The 21,528-nt window shown below is 35.1% G+C and overlaps 1 protein-coding gene across 2 annotated transcripts in view; it reads left to right on the top strand.

Moving 5' to 3' along the window:
- Window positions 1-21,528, top strand: part of Atf6 (activating transcription factor 6) — a 241,778-nt gene that overhangs the window by 46,003 nt on the left and 174,247 nt on the right. For both annotated transcript variants that reach the window (XM_027922484.2, XM_071618244.1), the window contains 2 exons: window positions 19,127-19,312; window positions 20,181-20,272. In XM_027922484.2, the coding sequence (XP_027778285.1) occupies window positions 19,127-19,312; window positions 20,181-20,272 (278 nt within the window). The remainder of the gene's footprint in view (window positions 1-19,126; window positions 19,313-20,180; window positions 20,273-21,528) is intronic.

Genomic DNA, 21,528 nt, shown 5'->3' with positions numbered 1-21,528 from the left:
CAAAAACAAAAAGTACAGACTATACTGCCAGAAGGTCCTAGGTATTCCTTCTGAACATCTTCCAAACCCTATATCACTTTACATTCTCTTTCTAAACCTTTGGTTAAAGACTTTGATTCCCCTTTGTTGCCAAAAGACTATCCTTTGGAAGTTTCTGCCTGGGGTCCCACAACCATGATGAAAAGAGAGGTGGTGGTTGGGAAATCCCTTTCCATTTGCCTTTAGGTTTTAGAAATGGTGTGAAGGACCATTCTCCTGACATGCCAAATTGGATCTTTGTATTTCTTTTCTCTAGAAAGGGTGTTAAAGAGTTAAGTTTGAGATTTTAGATGTTAGTATTGTTAGCATGGATGTAGGCTCAGGTGGATGCTCTGTATATAGCATTCCTTTTTTTTTCAGGGGAAGAACGTGAACTTGAGGAATCTACCATTTTTACCGCAAACAGAAAGCAAGCTTCTTCATTGTCTAAATGCAGGCTTTACCTTATTGTTTGAAGATTCTGGAAACTCTGGAAAATGGCCTGGGAAATAGTGATCAGGGCTTTGCATTCTTAGCATACTCAGTAGATGTGTGTAGGAATAACAAGAGACCCACTAGCAGTGTCTCTCAAGAAACATGAGTCTGTAATAATCTATTTGTAATGCAAAGCAACTTGAAAAAATGAAGAGTGCCTGAAAGCAGGCTAAATGTCTATAGAGATTTTGCTTTGTTTTAAGGGTAAGACCCAAGAATAGGGCCTCTGTTTGAGATATGAACTGAATCTTCAGCCTTAAATTATGTGACTGGCTTATATTTTAGAAGATAAATGATGAATAGACACTTTTTAGTAACTGAATTCTTTAACAATGAAAACATTAAATTTATGGTATTTATTTAGGCTGCAAAGTAGATGAATCTATCAGAACCTATTCAACAGGAAAAATTTGGAGATCTAAAAACCTATCTAGAGTTTAGAAAAAATTACTTCTGTGCTGACTACTTTTATTTGCAGAGTTCCTGCTACTACCAGGGACTCTGCAAATAAAGGAAAAACATGCCTTGTTAAAATATTTGCCATTTCTTTTAAATGGAGTTTTGGAGCTTCTAAAAGTTTATCTTGAATAAAGATTTTGGAAGTTAAATTTCATTGTAGTTGCAGTAGCTTTGGAAAGGGAAGTGAACAGGGTTGCTATCCCTCTCCTGCCCCCTTGTGCATTAGTGCAGATTTTTGTTGTGGCAGCTCTAGCTTCTTTATTTTCTGTTTTTCAGTTTGGCATCCTGATAAAGCTAATTAATTATCATTTTTAAAGGATACAGATTATATCTTACATAATTAAATACTTTTCTCTCCTTTCTCTGATTGCCTTTCAGTGTTTTTTGTTGTTGTCGTTTTTTTTTTTTTGGTACTGGGGATTGAATCCAGGAGTACTTAAACACTAAGCCATATCCCCAGCCCTTTTTATATTTTATTTAGAGACAGGGTCTCACTTTGTTTAGGGCCTCAGTAAGTTGTTGAGACTGGCTTTGAACTCATAGTCCTCCTGCCTAAGCCTCCCAAGCTGCTGGGACTTCAGGTGTGAGCTACCATTCCTGGCTCTGATTACCTTTCCTGCAAACTTATCTTGGGAATTCATTCTAGGGAGATAGTTCTTAGCAAATAGTTTCCTCTGCCCAGAAGCAGTCAAGTAGTGTACTAGTTTTGTGTGCATCTTTTCTGACACAGTTCTTTTTATGATTGTGGAGTTCATTTTGATATGTTCATATATTTATGGAATATGTTTTGCTCCATTAGAATCCCCAGTACTTCTACTTTTTCTCCCCTTTTCCCTTCCACCTGCCTTCCTGTACTTTACAATTCTTCAGGCTATCTTTTCTCCTGCGTATGTTTTTGGCACACCTTTATCTAATGTCAGATGACTGTATTTATGTGGGTTTGTCTGTCTGTCTTCTATTCTGTTCCACTGGTCTTCATGTTTGTTTTGGAGCCAATACCATGCTGTTTGTGTTACTATAGCTCTGTAGTACAATCTGAGGTCCATTATTGTGATGCCTTCAGCATTGCTCTATTTGCTTTAGGATTACTTTGGCTATTCTGGATCTCTTATTTTTCCAAGTGAATTTTAGAACTGCTTTTTCTAATTTTGTGGAGAATATCATTGTTATTTTGATGGAGATTGCATTGAATCTGTATGAAATGCTTTTGGTAATATGACCATCTTGATGATATTAATTCTGCCTATCCAAGAACCTGGGAGGTCTTTCTTCTTCTAGGGTCTTCTTCATGTTATTTTTTCAGTGTTCTGTAGTTTTCATTGTAGATGTCTTCAACCTCCTTGGTTAGATTCCCAAGGGTGTTGTTGTTGTTGTTGTTTGTTTGTTTTGATGTTATTGTGAATAGAATAGTGTTCCTAATTTTTTTTTTTTTTTTAGCAAATTCATTTTTGGAGTATAAGAAAGCAATTGGTTTATGAGTTTTGATCTTGTATCTTGCTACTTTACTAAATTTGTTTATCAGGTCTAAAAGTCGTCTGTTGGAGTTTTTTGGGTCTTCTAAGTATAGAATCATGTTGTTAGCAAATAGAGATAATTTGAACTCTTCTTTACTTATTTGTATTCCTTTAATTTCTCTCTCTTGCCTGTTTGCTCTGGGTAGAGTTTCAAGGACTATGTTGAACAGGAGTGATGAGAGTAGGCAAATTTGTCTTGTTTCTGCTTTTATAGGAAATGCTTTCACTTTTTCTATGTTCAGTATAATGTTGACCTTGGGTTTGTAGTTTTTACAATGTTGAGTTAAGTTACTTCTGTTGCTAGTTTCTCTATTTTTTAAAATATGAGTCAAATGCTTTTTTCTGCATCTATTGAAATAATCATGTGGTTCATATCCTTAATTGTTTACATGGTGAATTACATTTATTGATTTTTATATGATGAACTAAGTCTGCTTCCCTGAAATGAAGCCCATTTGATCACAGTGCATTATCTTTTTATGTGTTTTTGTATGTGGTTTGTCAATATTTTATTAAGAATTTTTGTATATATGTTCTTCAAAGTTATTGGTCTGAAGTTTTCTTTGATGTCTATCTGATTTTGGTATCAGAGTGATACGAGGTTCATATCATGAATTTGGTAGTGTTCCCTTCTTTTCTATTTCATGGAATAATTTGAGGAGGATTGACATTAGTCCTCCTTTCAAGATCTAGTAGAACTTGACTGAGAATCTTTCCGGTCCTAGACTTTTCTTTGTTGGATGGCTTTTGATAGCTGCGCCAATTTCATTATTTGATACTGATTTTTTAAAGTTTTCTATACCTCATGGTTCAATTTGAGTAGGTCGTATGTGGCTAGGAATTTGTCAGATTCAAGATTTTCTAGCTTATTGGAGTATAAATTTTCAAAATAGTTTCTGATGATCTTCTGTATTTCAGTAGTGTCTGTGGTGGTATTTTCCTTTATCATTGTTAGATATTTTGGTTAGTTTGGCTAAGGGTTTATTTATTTTGTTTATCTTCTCAAAAAACCAACTCTTTGTTGTTGAGACCATCCATGGGCTGTGTGTGTGAGCTATGCACATTTGAGCGTATGAGGGGACTGGTTTGGTGTTGCAGTGCTGATTGGACTGTGCTACGTATGTGCGCCTTCCCTCTCACTCTGCCTGTGATCCTACATAGCACCTCAGATGGGTGTTACTTGCCAAGATGTCAGCCAATCTGGTGACCACAAGACATCACAAAGCAAGACTCCACCTTTTGAAACTATCCCCCAGCCTTATTTGGTGAAGAACATTCTATCAAAGCTTTTTTGTGTGTCCCCCTTGTAACATAAAATGATTCAAGGTGCACCCTCTCTTTTTCCAGCGCTGTCCAGCGTCGAATCTGACCCTAAAGGTTACAGAGTGGTTCCACCCTCAATCTGAGAAACTCATGTCCTGGTGTTGTGTGATTTCTTTGTCGTTTTCTTAGTTTAATGTTGCAGCCAGTTCTTTTGAACCCAACTCATCTCCACAGCATGGGAAGCTGGCAAGACTTTGTTTCATTGTACCTTTGTATTATTATTTTTTTATTTCCTGTCTTCTACTGATTTTGTTGTTAGTTTGTTTTTCCTTTTCCAGAGCCTTGAGGTGTAATATTAGATTATTTATTCAGTATCTTTTTTTAAAAAATTGATGAACTCAGTGTTATAAACATTCTTTTTAGAACTGCCTTCACATTGTCCCAGAGATCAAAATCTGTGTATCACTATTGTATCTGTTGTATCACTGTTCTCATTTGTTTCTGAAAATTTAAAAAATTTCTCACCTGATTGCTTCTGCTATTCATGTGTCATTCAAAAGTGTATTATTTAATCTCCAGTTGTTGGAGTGGTTTCTGTCTTTTATCTTCTTATTGATTTCTAATTTCATTCCATTGTGATCCGATAGGATGCGTAGAACTATCTCTGTTTTTTGGAATTTGTTAAGATTTGCATTAGCTGAGTGCAGTGGCCCACACCTGTAATCCCAGTAGCTCGGGAGGCTGAGGCAGAAGGATTGAGAGTTCAAAGCCAGCCTCAGCAAAAGTGAGGTGCCAAACAACTCAGTGAGACACTGTCTCTAAAGAAAATATAAAATAGTGAGGTAAGTTACTTCTGTTCCTAGTTTTTCTATTTTTAAAAATATGAGATAAAATATTAAATATGAGATAAAGATATTAAATATTTTTTATATTTATATTTTCAATATAAAATATAAAATAGAGACATTGATGTGGCTCAATGGCTGAGTGCCCCTGAGTTCAATCCCCAGTACTATTTTAGAAAATGTTCCACATGCTGCTGAGAAGAAGTGAATTCAGTTGTTGATAGATGAAATGGTCTATAGTTGTCTATTAGGTCCTTTGATTAATAGTATTTTTAATTCTGATGAATCTTTCCTTAGTTTATATCTGAATGATCTATCCAGTGGTGAGGGAAATGTGTTGAAGTCACTCAGTATTATTGTATTATGTTCTATATGATTCTTAATATTGAGAAGGGTTTGTTTTATGTCTGTAAATACACCATTGTTTGGGTCACAAACATTTATAATCGTTATATCTCGTTTTTGGATGATTCCCTTAACCAGTATGAAGTGACCTTCTTTGTCTTTTCTGATTAATTTTGGCTTAAAGTATACTTTTTTTAATTAAAAAAATCTTTGTAGTTGTAGATGGACAGAATGCCTTTATTTTATTTGTTTATTTTTATGTGGTGCTGAGCATCAAACCCAATGCCTCATGCATGCTAGGCAAGTGCTCTGCCAGTGAGCTACAGCCCCAGTTCTTACTTTATCTTTTATGAGACTAGCTACTCCTGCTTTTTTACGGGTACCATTTGTATTTTCTTTCACCTTCAATCTGTGGATGTCTTTGTAAGATGAGTCTCTTGCAAACAACATATTTTTGGGCCTTGGTTTTTAATCCAATCTGGAATTCTGTTTCTTTTGGTTGAAGAGTTTAGACTCTTTACATTCAGTATTATTACAAAGAGATGATTTTTATTTCCTGCCATTTTGGTTTATTTCTAATGTTTTAATTCAGGCTAGAGTCTTCTTTAATTGACTATTCTAGTGTAATTTATCCCTATGCTGGTTTTCATTTTATTTTTCATTTCTTCTTCATGAAATATTGTTGAGTATGTTTTATAGTACAGGCTTTGTAGTTATGAATTATTTTAGTTTCTATTTATTGTGGAAGGTTTTAAAAAAAAAAAAAAAAAAATATATATATATATATATTTTAGTTGTAGATGGACACCTTTATTTTATTTATTTATTTTTATGTGTTGCTGAGGATTGAACCCAGTGCCTAAAATGTGCTCAGCAAGTACTCTACCATTGAGCTATAGCTCCAGCCCCAATCATGGAAGGTTTTTATTTCTTCAATTCTGAAGGATAATTTTGCTGGGTATAATAATCTTGGTTGGCACTGTTTTTCATTCAGAGGTTGGTATATATTATTCTGAGCCCTCCTGGCTTTTAGGATCAGGGTTGAGAAATCACTTGAAATCTGAGTTGGTTTCCTCTAACTGTAACCTGCTGTTTTTTTCTTGCAACTTTCAAAGTTCTATCTTTATTCTATATATTAAGGCATTTCATTATTATGTGTCTTCTGATTATGTCTATTTGGTATTCTGTATGCATCTTGTATTTGAATTTCCATCTTAAGTCCTAATATTTGTGAAGTTTTCTAATATTATTTTATTGAAAAGACTGTGTATTCCTTTAGTTTGTATTTTGGAGGCTTCATCTACCTCAGTGTTTTAAAAATTGTTTTGTTTTTTTTTATGTTGTCCTAGATTTCTTAAATATTCTGCTCATGGTCTCTTTATCTTTTTTTCTTTTTGGTCAACTCTATCTTTAAGATTATATATCTTTAAGATTATATACTTTGTCCTCAAGGTCTGAAAATCTTTTTCCAAAGTGGTCTAATTTATTGGTGATGCTTTCTATTGAATTTTTTTTTGGGGGGGCAGGTAGAGTACAAGGAATTGAACTCAGGGGCACTAGGCCACTGAGTCCCATCCCAATCTTATTTTGTATTTTATTTAGAGACAAGGTCTCACTGAGCTGCTAAACACCTCGCCATAGCTGAGGCTGGATTTGAACTCAAGATCCTCCTGCCTCAGCCTCCTGAGCTGCTGGGATTACAGGAGTGCACCACTGTGCCCAGCTTTCTATTGAATATTTAATTTGGTTTATTGAGTCTTTCATTTGTAGGATTTTTGTTTCTTTTTCAGTCCTTATTTCTATTGAAGGGATCTTTCACTTCCTATATTTTCTCTCTAATTTCACTTCTTATGTCTTCTTTTAGCTTGTTGAACATTTTAACTATGAACTTTCTAAATTTTTTCTCTGACATTTCTTCCATTGTTGTGTTAGTGGGCTCAGTGTTATGGGTTGTTGGGTGGTTTGTTCCCTTGCTTTTTCATATTGCTTGTATGTCTACCCATATGTTGATGGTTATCACCTTTTCTTTTAAGCAAGGGACTGCTTTGTGACCTTTTTTCTCTTAAGAGACTTGGGTTGGGCAATTATCTGGGTATTGATGTTTTAACCTGGCGTTGGGCCTTTGCTGATCCCAGTATCAACACCATTTGAGAGAAGCCACTGAACCTTATTTACTAAAGTCACTTCAGAGCCAAACCATGTACTATTTAACCCTTTGAAAAGCAAAAAACTTGATATTGTTCTTCACAGTTCCTGACCAGGTATAATCTTGTAGTTAAGTTCATTTCCTGGCTTTCAGGGTATCTAATATTTTCCCTAAGGATCTTCCAACACTTGCTTGGTAAAGCAACATGGGCTTCCTGAGAACAGGAGAAATAGATGAGATGGATCCCAAGAATCTACTTCCATTTTTTTGCTATTTTGAATAATGTTACTTTGACCATTCATATATAACTTTTTCTGGTCTACCTAAAGCCATTTTTTTAAATAAATAAAAGGTATTTATAAATTAGAAAAATTCAGGTTAACTCAATAATCAATGGAAAATATATAAATAGGTATATCATAAAGAAGAATGGAAATTTTAAAAATGAAAGTATCAGTGGCTATATCTTTCAAAGGGTATGTCCTCTGAAAGATTACTGTTATATAACTATGTGAAAGAATATTGTTAACAGAGGAGAATTTGACTGGTTAGAGGTTGTTAAAGAATGTTATTCAAGCACAGTGGAACATGCCTATAATTTCAGTTACTTGATAAGTTGAGGCTGGAGGATCACAGCTAAGCCTGGAGATGTAGCTTAGTGATAGAAAATCACTAGTTTTAACCTTCAGGACTGGGAAAATAAATAATATTCTAGGATTAAAAGTGTTATGGTTTAAATTTTCTGTGGCTCTTACCTCCTGTGATTTTGAGTTCTAAAGGAAAATATTTATAAATCAGTGAGAAAAATGCAAGTTAACCCAATAATCAATGGACAAAATTTATAAATAGATAAATCACAAAGAAAATGCCTTTTTTATAACTCCCCAGTGTCCTGTGTGCACTGTAGTGCTCTCTCTCTCTGTGAGACAATTTATATTTGGTTATAATTTTACATTTAAAAAAACTTGCAGAAGCAAAAATAGTACAGGGAACACCCATCTAGCTAAAGAGCTAGATTCATATTTTAGTATTTCATCTTATTTGCTTGCTATCTATCCATCTGCCTACCTGTCCATCATTTATACACACACACATGAGCACACACATGCCAGCTGGGGTTACTGGCATGTACCAAATATGTCCAGCTAGATTTTTACCCTTTTCTGGAACCACTGTAGGTTAAGCAACACATCTTTATAATCCTTTACTCATAAATATTTTAATGTGTATTTCCTAAGAAAGGATATTATCTCATACAACCACAGCACAGTCATCATCAGTTTACATTGATAAAATACTTCAGTCAATTCTCAATAATATTATTTTGTCAGTTGATCTAAAATATTTTTTATTGAATTTTGCCCCCTTCTAGTACAGGATCCAATGTGTGGTGAGATATTATATCTAGTTGTTATGTTTCTTCAACCTCCTTTCATCTGAAACATTTTCATAGTCTTTTATCTTTTTGGACATTGACCCTTCTTGTTTTCATATAGTCCTATTTGTTTCTTACAAAATCTATTTGAAGTGGCATTGTTTATTTGCATTTTACCATTGAAGAAATTAATTGGTTAAGTGATTTAACCAAGGTCAAATTGCTAAGAAGGCTGGTATTGATAAAGTATTATGTGCCAGGAACTTTTCTGAGAACATAGCTTTGAAAATAATTCCTCTAACCTCTTAACAACCCGTTGAGGTGAATCAGGGCCTAATGAATACAGAATAAGGTACACACTGCAGGATCTCAGAGGAGAGTTTTACTCCCCCCTCCCCTTTTTTAGCTATACTAGGGATTGAACCTAGGGTTGCTCTACATAACTAGATCCCCAGCTCCCCCGCATTTTGTTCCCATATTCAAAGAGGATATTGCTGAGTTGCCCAAGCTGGGCTTGAATTTGCAATCTTCCTGCTTCAGCTTCCTGAGTAGCTGGGGTTACTGGCATGTACCAAATATGTCCAGCTAGAGTTTTACTCTTATAACTCTTTTTCTGCTTCTGAAATGACTATGATTAATTGTTCTGTTTTGTTTTTTTTTTAGTCATAGGAAAAAAATTTAAATCTGAAAATAGGAGCTGGAATGGGGGTAGATATTGCTTTACTTATACAGTTTATCAGATTGGCTATGAGGTGCATTGTTGGTGGAGTTACTTTTTCTCATTGTTAATTTTCTAGCTGCAGGATATTTCTTTTTACTGAAACTACATTTTTATGCTATAGTATAGCTTACAAAGAATCTTTATGTCTGTCACTTATTTTATCCTTTCCTCAATCACTTGACATAATAGAGTTAGAATTCAGTCTTGATCTTTTCTCAGTCCAGTGCTGATATCCACTCTGTATTCCATTATGGGGCTTTCCCGTAGCCATGATGCATCTCTAGTCTTATGTTTTGAGGCTATTGATAAGTGGACATTTCAGATTGTCTAAGTCCTGAAACTTGCTGCTCCCTTTTCCCTCCCTTTACAAATGTAGTCTCCTTATGTATAAAAATTAAGGTAGTCATAAGACTCGGTTTTTAAAAATTAAGGCAGCAGATAGTTTTACGTCATGAAGGCCAAAGTTTTATATAAAGTGACCTTATTTGAACAGTTTGGTATTGTCAGATAAAACTTACAGATGTCAGATAAAACTTACTGTTAATCTGAGCTCTCACTAAATATAAAACATTTTAAAATAGATTTTATCCTATGCTTTTCTGTCAAAAATTTTAAGGGTATAGTGATTCATTAAATTGATCCTGATATTGGGATATAGTTTCAAAAGCACTATTCTGGTGTAATTCTCTCTTTTTATAATGTGTAAATAAATCCAAGGAGGAGAAGTGATTTTTTTCAAGCTCTTTCAATTCCCTGAAATGCTAGGTCAAATATTAAAGATTCCTGATTTCCAGCATTGTCATTTAATGACTTAATTACCAGTACAGTAGTCTCCCCTAATCTGTGGGGGATATGTTTCAAGATCTCTAGTGGATGCCTGAAATCATAGCAGTACTGAATGCTATGCTATGTATATTTTGTTTCTCTTATACATACTTACCTATGATAAAGTTTAATTTTTAAAGTAGGCATAGTAGGAGATTAAGAACAACAATAATAAAATAGAATGATTATAATAATATACTGTAATAAAATTGCCAGCATCTCTATTCTTATGTTTTGAGGCTGTTGATAAGTAAAATAGCGGTTACTTGAACTCAAGCACTGCCATCCCATGATAGTCAATCAGAACACACATGGCTGCTAAGTGATTAATGAGTAGGTGATGTAGATAGTGAAGATTTACATCTTGGGTGGCATGAGATTTCATCACACTACTCAGAGAAGCGCTGTTTTTTTCTGGAACTTTCCATTTAGTATTTTTAGGCTGTAGTGGCTATAGATAACGGAAACTATGTAGGGGGGACTATTATATTTTTACAGAGTTATAACCATTATTTCTAGGGATAATATGTAATATGGTTTGAATATGAGGTAGCCACCCAAAACTGATGAGACAAATATAGCAGTATATGAAATGATTAGATTATGAGTGCTTTAGCTTAATTGGTGAATTAATCCATTTGATGGATTAATGATTTGAAAGGACTACTTTACTGGGTAGTAAGTGTTGACAGGCGAAGGCATGTCTGGAGGAAGTAGGTTACTGGGGCATGCCTTTGAGTTTCATATTGTGTCCCTTGTTTCTTGCCATCTCTCTGCTTCACTGCCACCAAGAGGTGAGCAGTTCTGTGGTGCTCTTCTGCTATGATGTTCAACCTCATCTTGGGCCCAGTGCAATGAAACCAGCTGACTATGGACTAAGCCTCTGAAACTGCAAGCTCAAAATATACTTTTCTTCCTCCCAGTTGTTTTGGCAAGGTATTTTGGGCACAGGGATATTAAGCTGACTAACACAGAAATTGGAACTGGTTTGGAGGATGAATTTGAAAAAGTTTGAAGATGCAGGCTAGAGAAGCTTTAGAATATTGTAAGCAGAGCTGAGTGCTTATTTTGATGGGAGCTTATATGACTAGAGAGCTCATGGGAATGTTGAGATGTGTGAGAGAGAAATGAGAATTCTATTGGATATTGGACTAGAGGCCATTTGTGTTACATTCTGATAAAGAAGTTGCCTGCATTTTGCCCATGTCCTAAGACTTTGTGTTAGGCAGTGTTTAAAGGTGATGGACTAATATTCTGGCAGAGGAAATTTAAGGCAGCACAGTATTCAGGCATGGATATTGCTGGCAGCTTTTAATAGGGTTTATTGTGAGAGCAGCAGAAAGCAGAGTCTGGCCAGAAAAGTGAGTGTAAAATTGGGGCCAAAGATGAAGAGATTTCCACCTCTAGAGAGAAGTTAAGTACTTTTGCACAGAGACAATAGGAAAGATGCCTTGAGGGAATTTCAAAGTCTGCAAAACCCCTCCCATTCATTGCAGGTTTAGTGGTGTAGAAGTGAAAATTCATTTAAGAGATCTTGGGGGGTCCCTTCTCCATCTGAGGTTCTTAGGAAGTTGTTTCATCATGCTTAATCACCCAGCTATTTAGAGACCACCAAGCACAGTCCAAGAAGGCCTGGTTACTATTGGAACTGGCCACAGGAGCATCATCCTTGTTGTACTGATTCTGTGGAAATGTAGAACACTGGAGTTAGGGGGTCATGGAGGCTTCCACCAATATTTCAAAGAAAGGCCTGGGAGGTCAGGCAAATTTTGGCAGGGTCAGAATCCCTGCAGGCAGCCTCTGAGAGGGTGATGTGTGAAGATATGAAAAGGAAGCCAAACTGCAATAGAGACTCCCAAAATTAAGAAATGCCAGTAACATGAAACTTATGCTGAGGAAACCACTGGCTGTGGATAGAATCAGGCTAAAAGAAAGCCCACATGAGCAGCAACCAGCAAGGCCAAAGGGGCAGGGGTGGGGCAGGGGTGGGGCAGGGGACGGCCCATTCTCTTTGAAGATCACATCCCACCACCATGAGTTGGAGATGGAGCTATAGGAAATGTTCGCTTGGCTAGGTCCTATTCCTTCTTTCTTTGCCCCTATTCTTCTCTTTTGGAATTGAAATGTTTACTCTATACCACTGTATGTTGCATATATGTAACTTGCTTTTGATTTTTCTTTTCTTATTTTGCGCTTGAGTTTCACAGGGACTCATAGCCAAGAGTTTGCCTTAAGTCTCAGAGGAGATACTTTGGATTTGGACTTTTGTGAATTCTGAAACTGTTAAGATTATGGGGACTCTTGGAAATGGACTAAGTATATTTTGCATTGTGAGTTGGGCATGAGCTTTTGAGAATCAGGGGTGAAATATTATGGATTGAATATGAAGTATGCCCTCCCAAAGCTCATGAAACAATGTAGAAATATGTGAAATGATTAGATTATAAGAGCTGTAACTTAATCTGTAGATTAATTCATTTGATGGATTAAGGATTTGAAAGGACTACTGTACTAGGTGGTGACTGTTGATAGGTAGAATGTGGTTGGACGATGTAGGTCACTGGGGGCATGCTGTTGGGGTTTATATTCTGTTCCTTGCACCTCACCTCTAATTCTCGGCTGCCATGAGGTAAGCATCTTCCCTTTACCTTACTTTTTAGCCGATATGCTTACTTTACCTTGGTCCCTTAATGATGGAACGGGCTAACCATGGACTGAATTTCTGAAACTATGAGCTCAAAATAAACTACTCCTCTAAGTTGTTCTGGCCATTCGGTCACAGTGCCCCACATTGACTAAGACAACATGAAACAGGAGTCATAAACTGAAGGTACAGGATATTGTTCTGAGGATCTTTTGATGATTCCTGTATATAGGACTCTGGTCCCTCTGTTCTTCAAGAGGCTATGCCCACAGCATGGCTTTCCTAAGAACGTCTGATGCATACTCCTGCCTTGGCTTCTCTATTAGTTATTCTTTCCCTTCATTCAGAGATGAGATTGGATAAGGCAGCATAGATTTAGAAAGGACTTTGTTATCTTTTCTCATTCTGGAATTATGCTACATATCAGAAGGCATTCTTTGTTAAAAAAAAAAAAAAAGAAGGAAAGAATTTGCAGGGTGAAGATTATTTCCTTGGCTAAAGTAGATGGTTCAGTTTGCCAGTAGTGAAACTTCTTTTTAATTTTTGGTAAATGGATACTGATATATGACGTACACACAAAAAATGAGAGAGTAAAATGAAAATTTTACTGTCATGAAATTGAGAAGAGTGGAGCTAGTATAAATTTCCCCTTTTCTGCTATAAATGAGTTTATGAGAAAAAAGTAGTATACTTAAGATTCTTAACAGAAGTCAAATTAAAATATTTACTTGAACATTTAAAATAGATTGCCACAGGGTTGGGATTGTAGCTCAGTGGTAGAGCGCTTACCTAGCACAGGCAGGACCCGGGTTCGATTCTTAGCACCACATAAAAATAAAGGCATTGTATTGTGTCCATCTACACCTAAAAAAATAAATATTAAAAAAATAAAATAAAATAGATTTCCACAAATTAAATTTGCCAGTGATTTTAGTTATCCACGGTTTTTAGAATGTATCTGTAAATGTGTTTACTACTAAGGTACCCAATAATATACTTAATGTAATTTAGAAGAAATGTGCATGGAAATTTACTTTGGCTTATTTAACAGAGACTTAAAGTTTATTTACTTATGCCTTATGTGACAAAGAGGTAAAATTTCTTGTTTATCCATCAGTTTTGAGGGGAAAATTCAGCCAAATGAGAATTGGGATTGATAGAAAAATGTGCAGCAAGCCAGTAATTACTATATGATTCACCCATAGATTATCAATACCTGATCTGACTTAAGTTTACTTTGGAATGTATTTCATAGCATTAAAATATCCTGTTTTGATATCACTTTAACGTACAATCATTCAGTTCTTTGAAGTTCATTTGTTAGCTAACAAGCAGCATCACAGAATCGAGGGTCTGAATAATATATTTAAAAAAAAAAAAAAAGGATTATAATAGTGTTTATCAGTTGAAGCTTTTAAAATTAAAACCAAAATGTAACAGATATAGAACTTTGACTTTTAAATTGATTCAACCTTCAAAAGTAACTTATCCATTTGTGAAAGTTTTCCTTTTACATAAGTTTTTCTTATATTCAACTGAATGCTTGTTTAATAAGCAAAAAACCACATTTTATAGTGCAATGGCACTCAAGGGAGAATATTTTCTACCTGTGAAGTTTTTTCTTTCATTCATTTTCCAAGGCACAGTGCTTGCTGGGAGAGATGTCTGAAGGCAGGATGATCAGAAGCAGGGACTAGCCAGCAGTTTGCTCATTTCAGTATGTGTTAAATCATCTGATATGCCTAGAGGGGAGATGTGTCAATTGATTAATGGGTCAGAGTATTGATTTTATGTTTTCATATTGCTAACAGGAAATTAAGCTTCCAGATATAATCAGTTCCACATGTCTCTTATTTTCAGACAGGCACATAATTAAAGTAACTACACAGTTCATTGAGGTTAGAGTTCCATGCTTGATGCAAGACTTTATATTTGTTATTTAAAAGCAGCGTGATGATAGACATCATTATCTAAAGTACATGTATGAAGACATTAATTGGTGTGAACATACTTTATATACAAACAGAGGTATGAAAAGTTGTTCTATATGTGTAATTAAGAATTGTGATGCATTCTGCTGTCATGTATTTAAAAATTAAACCAATAAAAAAAAAGAGAGAAAAAAAGATTTCATCTCACTTTAGTCAGAATGGCAGCTATTATGAAGACAACAATAAGTGTTGGCGAGGATTTAGGGAAAAAGGCACACTCATAAATTCTGGTGGGACTGCAAATTGGTGCAGCTAATATGGAAAGCAGTATGGAGATTCCTTGGAAAACTTGGGATGGAACCACCATTTGACCCAGCTATCCCTCTCCTCTGTCTATACCCAAAAGACTTAAAAACAGCACACTATAGGGACACAGCCACATCAATGTTTATAGCAGCACAATTCACAATAGCTAAACTGTGGAACCAACCTAGATGCCCTTCAGTAGATGAATGGATTAAAAAATGTGGCATATATACACAATGGAATACTACTCAACAATAAAAGAGAATAAAATCATGGCATTTGCAGGCAAATGGATGTAGTTGGAGAAGATAATGCTAAGTGAAGTTAGCCAATCCCCAAAAAATAAATGGTGAATGTTTTCTCTGATATAAGGTGACTGACTCATAGTGGGTTAGAGAGAGGGAACATGGAATGAATAGACGAACTCTAGATAGGGCAGAGGGATGGGAGGGGAAGAGAGGGGGCAGAGAGTTAGCAATGATGGTAGAATGTGATAGATATCATTATCTAAAGTAGAGGTATGAAGACATGAATTGGGGGCTGGGGATGTGGCTCAAGTGGTAGCGCACTTGCTTGGCATGTGTGCGGCCCCGGGTTCGATCCTCAGCACCACATATAAACAAAGATGTTGTGTCTGCCAAAAACTAAAAAAAAAATAAATAAATATTAAAAAATTCTCTCTCTCTCTCTCTCTCTTTAAAAAAAAGACATGAATTGGTGTCAACATACTTTATATACAAACAGAGATATGAAAAATTGTGGTCTATATGTGTAATAAGAATTGTGATGCATTCCACTGTCATGTGTTTAAAAAATAAAAGCAATTAAAAAAAAAAGCAGCATGGAACCATTGTATAAGTACGTTTGGGCTTGGAGTGAACTGACCTTTAACCTTGGCCCTTCTACTCTCTAACAGTAAATCCAATAATGAGGCTTATTTTAAAAACTGTAGTAATTTCAACAAATGGAGATGATTTAAATATTTTATGAAACATCAAAATAATAAAAATCCTATAGTGCTGTTCTCATTGCATGCCAGAGATGATTATGATGCATCATATGTGCAAAAATCAATTTACTAAACAGAATTTACAGAGTAGCCTGGCGCAGTGGCGCATGCTTGTAATCCCAGCTGCTTGGGAAGCTGAGGCAGGAGGATCTCCAGTTCAAAGCCAACCTCAGCAAAAACAAGGTGCTAAGCAACTCAGTGAGACCCTGTTTCTAAATAAAATACAAAATAGGGCTGGGGATGTGGCTCAGAGGTCAAGTGCCCTTGAGTTCAATCCCTGTTTCCCCCCTCCCCACCAAAAAAAAAAAAAAAAAAAAAAAGAATTACAGAGTAATCCTTTTTTTCTTATAGAGTTAAATAACTCTCTCCTCCAACCCTCTAAAACAACATCACACAGTATATAAGTGTTTAGTCTAAAAATATCATATACTTTTTTTGGAATAATTTAATGTTTATTCGGATAATTGAACATAGCTTGCTAGAAATGAAGTTGGAAGCCTATATTCTTTGATTCCTGTGGTTTTCCTTTCCCTTCTGTTTTTTTTTTTTTTTTGATGTATTGAGTAATTTCAGGACTATTATAATGAATCTTTTTCTGTGTGAAAAAGATGAATATTTGACCACGGGTGGTTTTCTTTTTTTTTTTTTTTTTGGTAGGAAGCATGTGGATTGACACCCTTTGAAACTTTAGTATTGCATAATATGCAGGTTCTTTTCTTGTTTATAGAAATACCCAATTCTTGTTTGAAATTTATTAAACAGTGTGCCATCTGTATGCCTCCCCAGATTCCATAGGTTATGTGACCTTTAAAAAAAGGTTGCCTTTGACCTAACTTTTAGTATGAACTCTTCCATCTGGAACCTTCTTTTTTGTGTACTTGTTCAGTGCTCAGTGTACTTCAGCACTCTGTTATTAAGTATTAATTATGGACACTGGCATTCTCAGGAATAATGACAATAACTAAAAATAACATTAGATTGAACAGAGTGGTATTTTCCAGAGAATAGTTTGAAATTGGTGAATAATCAATCCATCATGGCTTGCTGCTGCTACTGCTGTGTGTGTGTGTGTGTGTGTGTGTGTGTGTGTGTGTGTGAGAGAGAGAGAGAGAGAGAGAGAGAGAGAGAAAGAGAGAGAGAGGAAGAGAGAGAACATTATTGAAGAGTGGGATAGTTGGATAGTTGTTACACAGGGGAAATTTTTATAGATGATGATTGTAATCATATAATTAGCACACTTGTGAAGTTAAAAAAGAAAAAAACACCCTTTTTTGATATTTCATATAACATTTCTTCTTGTAGGTTATGATTGAGAGTTTGTTGACAGTACTTGGTGCTGAGAGATCACATGATTGGTTCTGGCATACCTGTTTCTAGGAAATGTATTTGGATGGGAATTATGTTACTATTTTAAAACAAATTGATATGAAATTTTTAAATTTACTGATTGAGTTATGGAACACCCCACAGCAGGATATTTATTTTTTAAAGTCCATTCCAAAGTACATAGACGTAAATATTTTAGGCATCTGTATACTTAACACTAATCAATTTAAATATTATTCTCTGGTGGTGCTTTTTTATGGATTTAATTTTTGTTACCTCTTTCCCTTAATTCCCCCGCCCCTGAATTAGACTAATGTTATTATAATGGTTTCTATAACTTAGTTTAGAAAACTTAACAAAAATAACTTGGTTCAATTAGTTTTTATTATGGTAGATATTGTGGGTATTTAACAAAAAAAGTAGTATCAGACATGGTTTTGGTTTCCAGGTTGAAAAGCTAGGTAAAGTGAACATTCTTAAAATAGTTGAGACCATTGGAGTGTTCTGGTGTATCTCCCAAATAATAAGGGAATAAGATGTTCAGAGAAAATTTAAATATCAAATAAGGATAATTGGAATTTAGAGGGACCTTAGAACAAAGTCAGTAGAGGAGATGACATCCCAAATAGGAACAAACAGTATGAATAAAGAAATCATTTAGACATGTGAGGAGATTATTAAGTAGCCTTAAATGAGAAGATTAGAGGATATAGCATGAATAGTTGTATAGTTAGGGCAGAAAGTATCCTTAGGTAGGGAGTGATCACATTAGGGAAGGATTTGAAAATAAGAGTGGGTAGCTGGGAAGTATGAATAGCTTGTCTTTGCAATGGATTGGTAAGATAAACATTTGGAGGGTTGTTTTAGAATTGGTGGACAAGATAAAACCAAAGACAATTCAAATAGGTATCTATTTCAGTAGTCTGGGTAAGTTAGTGAGTGCCTGTGTTAAGAGAATGTTAGTGGAAATAGGAAGGGATAACTAAGACACATATTTACTGAAAGAAAGTTGGTCATTAGCATATATTTCACACATTATTTGGTGAGTAAATGAGGGATTGGGAGTGGGAATGAATATAGAGAATAAAAGATATAATAATGATCATTTCCTCCTTTATATTCTGAGAAATACTATTGATAGAAGATGGATAGATTTTTAAAAAATCTAGGTAGAGGGAAATGTGTTCACTTTTCACGTATTGAATTTGAATGGATTCTACAAGTAGAAGTAGTCTTATAAGTAATTGGATATATGGCTTTGGAGCATAGTCAATTAATTTAGGGACAGAGATGTTGATTAAAGATGTATATATCATTGGTCCTCTGTATCTCTGTGTTCCATATTCAGTTGATTTAATCAACTGAGATAGAAAACATTCAGAAAAATATTACTTCTGTGTTGTACATATATAGACTTTTTTCCTTGTTATTATTTCCTAAACAATATGGTACAATGGCTACTTACACATTATAGTAGATATAATAAGTAATCTAGAGATGGTTTACAATATACAAGAGGATATGAGTAGGTTATATGCAGAAACTAAACCATTTTATATAAGGGTCTTGAGTATCTGCAGATTTTGGTAACTGGGGAGTTCTGAAACCAGTTCCTCATGAATACTGAAGAGTAACTATGTATGCTTATGTATTTAAAGGAACTTTCTAAGGGAGTGTCTAAAGAGAAAATTGGAAGATCAATAAATAAGCTTTAGGAACACTTCAGAAGAAATTATTTAACATTTAGGTTCCCAGAAGCCTTATTTCATCTTTTGATTTTTACTTAGTTTGAACAGTACATTTTAAAAGCTGTTTTAAGATATAGTTTTAAGCACAGTAGTTTAAAAATAATTTGATCTGATTCTAAAATCATAATATTCTGATTTTTTCCTAACTTTTCCTAGATTGCTGTGCTAAGGAGGCAACAACGTATGATAAAAAATCGAGAGTCGGCTTGTCAGTCACGCAAGAAAAAGAAAGAATATATGCTAGGGTTAGAGGCTAGATTAAAGGCTGCCCTTTCAGAAAATGAGCAACTGAAGAAAGAGAATGGGTCACTGAAACGGCAATTGGACGAAGTTGTATCAGAGGTGAGTGTGATGGAGCCTGCTAAGATGGGTTAAAGTTGTTTTTTCTTATAAATTAATAAACTTTTACATCTTAAATGATATAAAACAATAGTGCCAGGAAAACAAGAGTACGATAAGTCCAAAAACATTTTTCAATAAGGATAAAATTTGAAAGATGATCTTTTGAACTGTACTTCCCAATCTATTTAGAAGTCTTCTTCTTTTCTTAGGTTTCTCCTAACTCATTACCTTAGTACCTTCTATACTCCTGACTAAGTGAATCAGATTGAGACTCCTGGATAGTCCTATGAGGGCTTCCCTTTTAAAAAAGAAAATATAAAGTAAAATGTTATCTTTTCTCTGTCTACCTGCACTGCTTTTTGCCTTCTGTTGTCATACTGCTCCCAGGGTTAATCATCTCTCCTCAGTTCTGTTCATAAAATCTGCTGCCTTAGGATTTCCCACTGCAGTGGAGTTCTGAACCAAATAGATACCTATTCAGTGGGATTTCTTATACTGTTTTTTCTATCTTAACCCCTGAGCACGTGGTAACACTCCAGTGCATTGGTGAAAACAGTGATTTTAAAGACAGGGAGACAGACTACACAAGTGATTCAAAATTCTTTGGGGATTCATGAAAATATAAAACTATTGAATTCTCTGCTCTATTTGTTTCTCTTTGACTTCTCTCTTTTGGAAAAGAAATCTTGGAAGGCTCTACTTCAGTATTTCGAAAAGAACTATTTTCTCAACTTTGAGTTTTGTTTTTGTTTTTAAATAAGAAAAGGCATTCATATAGCTAGTAAAGAGGAAAGTTTTTTTTTAAGGTAATGCTTTTTGTGAGATTGATATGTAGTTTAATTGTATTTCATGTGGTCATTTCCTTTAGAACCAGAGGCTTAAAGTCCCTAGTCCAAAGCGAAGAGCTATCTGTGTCATGATAGTTTTGGCATTTGTAATACTGAACTATGGCCCCATGAGGTAAGTATGTAGCTATTTGTTTTGGATAATAATGCTAAAAATTGGAATACTCATTGTTTGTTATTCTTTAGCTCTAGTAGTAATCTAGAGATAAACTGATATGTTTAGAACAAAATCAGCATCCTAGATACGTAGGGATACGTAAAGAGTAATTGGATAGGAGCCATACCTTCAAATATATCATGATCTAACTGGGAGAAGAGACATGTAACTATGGTATAATATGGTAAGTATAATTACTGCAGTATGAACAAAGTACTGAAAGAACATAAATGAGAGTGCAGGTTCTTAGGGTGACAGTTTATGACATATTGATAACTGTAACAACACATTTTTTGTTGAATGATTGAATGACAAGGGAAATCCCCAATGAGGAATCTGAACTTTGAAGTGTAATACCAGTTTTCCAGATGGAAAGTGTGGGAAAGACATGTCAAATAGGGGAAACAGCATGTTTAAAGGCACCATGATGAAATGGTATGACGTTTTCAGAAAAAAGTGAAAAGTTTGGTGTCTCTTACAGATACAAGGAGTGTGCATGAGCCCCTTGGGCATATATGGAGCCAGATAATGAAGGGCACTTTTATACAATGAGACATCCCTAAGTTTTTAGGCAGAGGGTAATGTAATCAGCTTTGTGTATCTGGGAGATGACTGTGAGGGTTATATTGAGAATGGACTGGATCAAAGGGAGAGTAGTGGCAGAGACCATTGCTTTCTTTCAGGTAATAAATGAGAGTCTAAACTTGAACCATGGCTATCAAGGATAAACTATCTCAGATACAGACTCTGAGATTTAATACCTGGTACAATGAGGACATAAGGAAGAAAAAAAGGGAAATTAAAGATAATTCCAAAATTTCTATGTTAAGAGACTGAATGGTGATACAGTTATCTGAAGTAGCAATCAGAAACATGGACAGTTTATGATGACAATACGGTTTTTATTTTTAGCATGGGAAGTTTGGGACAGTGACTGAGTACTGACATTACTATTATGGACACATAGGTAGATAGTGGTAGTGGAGTAAATGAGATTATCCAAGGAGAATGAGTAGACAAAGGAGAGTAATAAGAACATGAACAGGGGCTGGGGATATAACTCAGTTGGTAGAGTGCTTGCCTAGCGTGCATAAGGCCTTGGGTTCAATATCCAGCACCACCAAAAAAACAAAAAAGAACATGAACAATAGAACAAGAAAATCAGAGCAAACAGGGTTAGGGACAGAATCAAAGAAATGGTTTTCTTAAGCTAA

The sequence above is a fragment of the Marmota flaviventris genome, chromosome 10, assembly GCF_047511675.1.
Source record: "Marmota flaviventris isolate mMarFla1 chromosome 10, mMarFla1.hap1, whole genome shotgun sequence".
Lineage (NCBI taxonomy): Eukaryota > Metazoa > Chordata > Mammalia > Rodentia > Sciuridae > Marmota > Marmota flaviventris.
Note: the sequence above shows the minus strand (reverse complement) of the source record. Positions and strands in the feature narration are given on the sequence as shown.